Source organism: Cynara cardunculus, assembly GCF_001531365.2.
Source record: "Cynara cardunculus var. scolymus isolate 2C chromosome LG 12, CcrdV1, whole genome shotgun sequence".
Classification (NCBI taxonomy): domain Eukaryota; kingdom Viridiplantae; phylum Streptophyta; class Magnoliopsida; order Asterales; family Asteraceae; genus Cynara; species Cynara cardunculus.
In genome coordinates this window covers 11,910,814-11,916,508 of record NC_037539.1, presented here as the reverse complement: position 1 = coordinate 11,916,508, position 5,695 = coordinate 11,910,814, and the positions used below count along the sequence as shown (strand labels likewise).

General features: G+C 36.9%; 1 protein-coding gene across 1 annotated transcript; it reads left to right on the top strand.

The window, feature by feature from the left end:
• The first annotated feature begins 1,262 nt into the window (after positions 1–1,262).
• On the top strand, positions 1,263–5,321 carry LOC112523514 (pyruvate decarboxylase 1). Its single transcript, XM_025133138.1, has 6 exons — positions 1,263–1,839; positions 2,167–2,330; positions 2,794–3,355; positions 3,437–3,525; positions 3,622–3,928; positions 4,873–5,321. The coding sequence occupies exons 1-6, from the start codon at positions 1,378–1,380 to the stop codon at positions 5,041–5,043; spliced, it is 1,755 nt and encodes a 584-aa protein (XP_024988906.1). The 5' UTR covers positions 1,263–1,377; the 3' UTR covers positions 5,044–5,321.
• The last annotated feature ends 374 nt before the right edge of the window (positions 5,322–5,695 follow it).

The window sequence follows — 5,695 nt, the reverse complement described above, 5'->3', positions numbered from 1 at the left end:
GAGAGTGAAAAAGAACGTGCAAGAAAAAAAAAGGATAATTATGACTAATTAAAATAAAATAAAAATTATAAAAATTAATTAATTACATTAGTGCCCTTATTAATTTATTTATATTTAATATAAGTTAATTTATTAATTAAAGAAATTTGAAGTTATTAGATTGTTCTCGCGTTTTCGTAAATCACACGGGTTCTCGTTTGAACCTCCACCTATGTGATTCGCATGTGAACTATATGTTCATATGTTAACTTGGGTAATTCACATATGAACTATTTTAACTAATTCAGATATCGACTAGTTAACCGATTCACATATGAACGCGTATGATTTACATATAAACTAATTAACTGAATCAGTGAAATAGTTCACATGTGAACTAATTATCGGGTTCACATATAACCATGTAGTTCATATGTATATCACGTGGGTTCACATATGAGTCCGTTTGCCACATATTTGTAAAAGTTTCGAAACTATCCCTCTATATTTCGCATAGCCATGCAAGAAATTATCCGGTGCTTCACGGTCAAAGCTGCAAATATTGATAAGATAAATTGTTTGAATCACTTCTTTACTTTTCAAATGCACCTCTAACAATGCCCACTCCAAGGTTTTCTTTAATATATATATAGATTCTTACGTTCTAAAATAAATGTCTACAATCAAAATATTATATAGTTTTAGGATTGTGTAATTTTTACACCTTTTAAATTATTAAATGCACTTTTACTATGATAAATTTTATTCATCTCATAATTAAGTAGAATAAAAAAACAAAAAATTATGTTCAAACGTTGACAATTATTTTAGAGAAAATAAAGACAAAAGTGACGGACGTCTAATTCGGAACGTTAGAAATGCATAACTAAATGAAAATCAAAATATGTATAAGAGCATTTTTAATAGATTCTTTAAAATGAATAATTAAAAATTAAAATCTTCATAGAAAATTCATATTCATCTACGATAATTTCTTAATTTTGAAGATGAGAATATGAATTATATTATTAAAATATTTAATATCTTCTATAAAATTTTATTTTTCGAATCGACAGGTCGTTTCGTTTTTCTGAACTTCTTGTCACAAATTTATGTTAGAATTGCTCTAATAAACCTGTTTTTGGTTTTAAAGGACTTATCCGCCATTAAGAGACTCTCGGTCTATTTAGAAATAGAAAAGTATTTTGACGACAATGGTGCAAAAGGTCTTGAAAGAAGGTTCCTCTCCTGGCCACCACCACCGCCCATGGTCTCCCAGTTTCAATACCACCACCCTGTTTCCTGATCTAATGGCCTATAATTACATTATTTTCAATCCCAAATGCATTGATCATTCCCAATTTAGAAACCCTTTTCTATCACTATTTTCAATCCCAGATGGAAACTACTTTTGCAGTTGGCGCCACCACCAAGCCGATCACCACCGTCTCATCATCCACCGGAAGCCTCGGCGGCCACTTGGCTCGCCGTTTAGTTCAGATTGGTGTGAAGGACGTCTTCTCCGTTCCCGGAGACTTCAACTTGACTTTACTTGACCACTTGATCGCTGAGCCGGGTCTCAACCTCGTTGGCTGCTGCAACGAGCTAAACGCCGGGTACGCAGCCGATGGATACGCACGAGCTAATGGAGTCGGTGCCTGTGTGGTGACGTTCACTGTGGGTGGACTGAGTGTGCTCAACGCCATCGCCGGCGCGTACAGTGAGAATTTGCCGGTGATTTGTATAGTGGGTGGACCAAATTCGAATGATTATGGGACTAATCGGATTCTCCACCATACAATTGGGTTGCCGGATTTTTCACAGGAATTGCAGTGCTTTCGAACCGTCACTTGTGCTCAGGTGCTCATTTCATCGTCAATTTTGTTTTTGTATTTGATTGATTATTAGATTAAATTGATTAATTTGGATTAACTCGTGGTTAATTATGGATTCTCACACCAAATCGAGCATTTAATTTAGTAATTAATTGTGTAAAGCTGTAAACCTTAGCTCTGACAATACGTGAAACCCTATCAAATTCCACTCCAAAAAAAACCCTTTAAAAAGAATGGGGTTCCGATATATATGTATATATTGAGGAGAAATGGTTCAATTGTAGCCAATCCAACGTACAGAAAATATAAAAACGGGTTTGTGATATTGATGGATTTGTGGTGAATGTAACAGGCAGTAGTGAATAACTTGGAAGATGCACATGAACTGATCGATACCGCGATCTCAACTGCTTTGAAGGAAAGCAAACCCGTATATATCAGTATAGGTTGTAACCTACCTGCAATTCCTCATCCTACATTCGCAAGAGAGCCCGTGCCTTTCTTTATCCCACCAATGTAAGTTGTACGATCTACCAACTAGATATACATACATACACACACACATATATAGAGGGAAGTTATGTTGGAAACCCAAGATTGATTAGTCCGAAGAACCGCCCAAAGCGTGCCACTTATCTCTTTTCAAAATGAATATTAATCATGAATAACACATTCATGATGAATATGGACGTGTTATTCATCATGAATCACACGTTCATATTCCTTATGAATATGCCACACGTCGTGCAGTGGATGGTTCCGGGTTCCTAATCAAATTTTGGATTCCTAACGGAACCTGAACCTGCCCTTGTATATATATATATATTCACACACATATATTTGGGGTTGGAAACCTCATTTTTCGTTGAGAACTAGGGAACCTTCAAGAGCGTGCCCCTGCTCTCAACGAAAATGAGGTTTCTAAACGAACCTCCCTCTCTCTCTATATATATATAATTTGTGTACATATCTCTTGCAGATCCAGCAACCCATTAGGACTAGAGGCAGCAGTGGAAGAAACAGCCAAGTTATTAAACAAAGCTGTGAAACCAGTGATTGTAGCTGGTTGCAAATTGAGGGTTGCAAAGGCTCAGAAAGCCTTTGAGGAGTTTGCAGATGCTTCAGGGTATCCAGTAGCTATAATGCCATCAGCCAAGGGACTAGTACCCGAGCACCACCCGAATTTTATCGGCACATATTGGGGTGCGGTCAGCACCAACTTTGTTGGGGAGATAGTTGAATCAGCTGATGCGTATATCTTCGTGGGACCCATCTTTAACGATTACAGCTCGGTTGGTTACTCGTTGTTGATCAAGAAAGAAAAATCAATCATTGTGCAGCCTAATCGTGTGACAATTGGACACGGTCCTTCTTTGGGGTGGGTGTTTATGGCAGATTTCTTAAGTGCGTTGGCTAAGAAGCTAAAGAAGAACAGCACGGCGTTGGAGAACTATCAACGGATCTTCGTGCCTAATGGCGTGCCCCTTAGATACGAGAAAGATGAACCTCTTAGGGTCAATATCCTCTTCAAACACATTCAAGTATGATTTTGATTCTAAATTCTTTCTAGATTTCAAACTTGTACAGTTTTTGTGGTCAGATAACATTTATTTCATCTACAGGAAATGTTGAGCGGAGAAACTGCGGTAATCGCCGAGACCGGTGACTCATGGTTCAATTGTCAAAAGCTACGTCTCCCTGAGAATTGCGGGTGAGCAGGGGTTTTTTTCTAAAGTTAATTTAGTGTTTAATGTTTAGGGTTTGGGGTTTTGCAGTATAATAACGTATTTTGTGGATTTTCATCCAGTTATGAATTCCAGATGCAGTATGGATCGATTGGATGGTCCGTGGGTGCGACTCTTGGTTATGCTCAGGCAGCCAAAGACAAGCGTGTGATTGCTTGCATTGGTGATGGTAGTTTCCAAGTAACAGCGCAAGATATTTCAACGATGATTCGATGTGGGCAAAAGACGATTATATTCCTGATCAATAACGGGGGTTATACGATCGAGGTTGAAATCCATGACGGTCCTTACAACGTCATCAAGAATTGGGACTACACCGGTCTTGTTGACGCTATCCACAACGGCCAAGGCAAATGTTGGACTTGCAAGGTTAGAGCATAAACCATATTTTCTGTTTCTCACTATAACAAAATCGGGTCTGTAGGACACCAAGAATGCCTAAATGTCATGATATATTGTTTTTATAGAACTTTTTGTTTGTAGGACTAGATAATCATGCATATTACGTAAATGTATTACAATAAGTTTATAGGACATTTTTGAGCGTTTTAATAAGTTTTTTACGACACATTTGAAATAAAACATCCTAGGACATTTTTGAGAGATGTTCTATGAACACCTTTTTTCATAGCACACTTGATTTTTATAAGACCCGTCTTTTTGCTAACAATGTCATGTAAAAAATTAAGTTAATAGAATGTTTTATTTCAAAACATGTAAAAGTGTTGTATAAACTTATTGTAAACTTTTACGTTAGACACAATTGTTTTGTTCTATAAACTCAAGGCCTATAAAAGGGTTGATTAGGACATTTAGGGGCCGTTTACCAAATGCTTATCCGAGTAAGAGCTTACCTAACCACATTACATTATCGGATGAATATGGTAAGGACTAAGAATCTTACCCAGTAAGAGCAAGACAAGGACCAAGAGTCTTACCCGGTAAGTGAGGGCAACGACTCTTACCACGGTAAGTGCTTACCAGGTAAATTGTTGCATACGATGCTGTTTTAATGGACTAAAATCTTACCCGGTAAGTAAATGATAGTGTTAATTTTTGATGGTAAGTACTTACCGGATAAGTGTTTGGTAAATGGCCCCTTAGACATTTTCTTTGCTTCCTATAGAACCAACTTTGTATTGTCTTTTGGATCCCATGTTTGCTAGACTTTAGACTATTTCTTTCCATCTACGTTGGAACATCCCTTCTGTGCTCTAGGGCACTTTTGGAGAGTAATCTAACGGGGTTCCACATATTTTGACAGCTCTCTTATTGAAATATTTATAGTGAAACATCAATTGTTGTGGTAACAGGTTCGAACCGAGGAGGAGCTGGTGGAAGCGATCGCTACAGCAACAGGAGCACACAAAGATTCACTATGCTTTATAGAAGTTTTCGTGCACAAAGACGACACTAGCAAAGAGCTACTGGAATGGGGCTCACGAGTCTCTTCTGCTAATAGCCGTCCTCCAAACCCACAATAGTCGTATGCTCAATTTAGGCCTCGGTGTTGGGCCAAGTTTGAACTGGATTTGACGGGTCTTTTTTGTATGTATATTTGATCTCATCTACATAAAAGTTCAAGCTCCATTTGAGAGACTGAATAACGCTAACGTATCTATGAAAGTTTGGTCATTTAGAGCCCTAATATATTTATTAGGACTTTATTTGATTCAATAAGCTCGACCGAAAATATTTTATTTTAATGTATTGTAAGTTAAATAATAGACTACTGTTTGTTTATGCACTACATTTTATTTTCAGCGGGTCATGTTTGGGTGGTTTAGGTTTTTAAACTTATTACCTTACCGGATGAATATGTTAAGGACCAAGAATCTTATTGGGTCAGAGCAAAACAAAGACCAAAAGTTTTACCTGGTAAATGTGTTTACCGAGTAAATTGTTGCATATGATGTTGTTTTGGTGGAGTAAAATCTTACCCGGTAAGTAAATGATAATGTTAAATTTTATAGGCAAGCGCTTACCGGATAAGTGTTTGGTAATCGGCCCCTTACTTCTACAAGTTTTAACAATTTGTACATTTTTACCATCTAACGTAATTACAGGTCAGTTTTTAGAACCCATTTTTTAAAATCTGGAAATTTATTTGTTTAATAATTTTATCATTTAAAATAT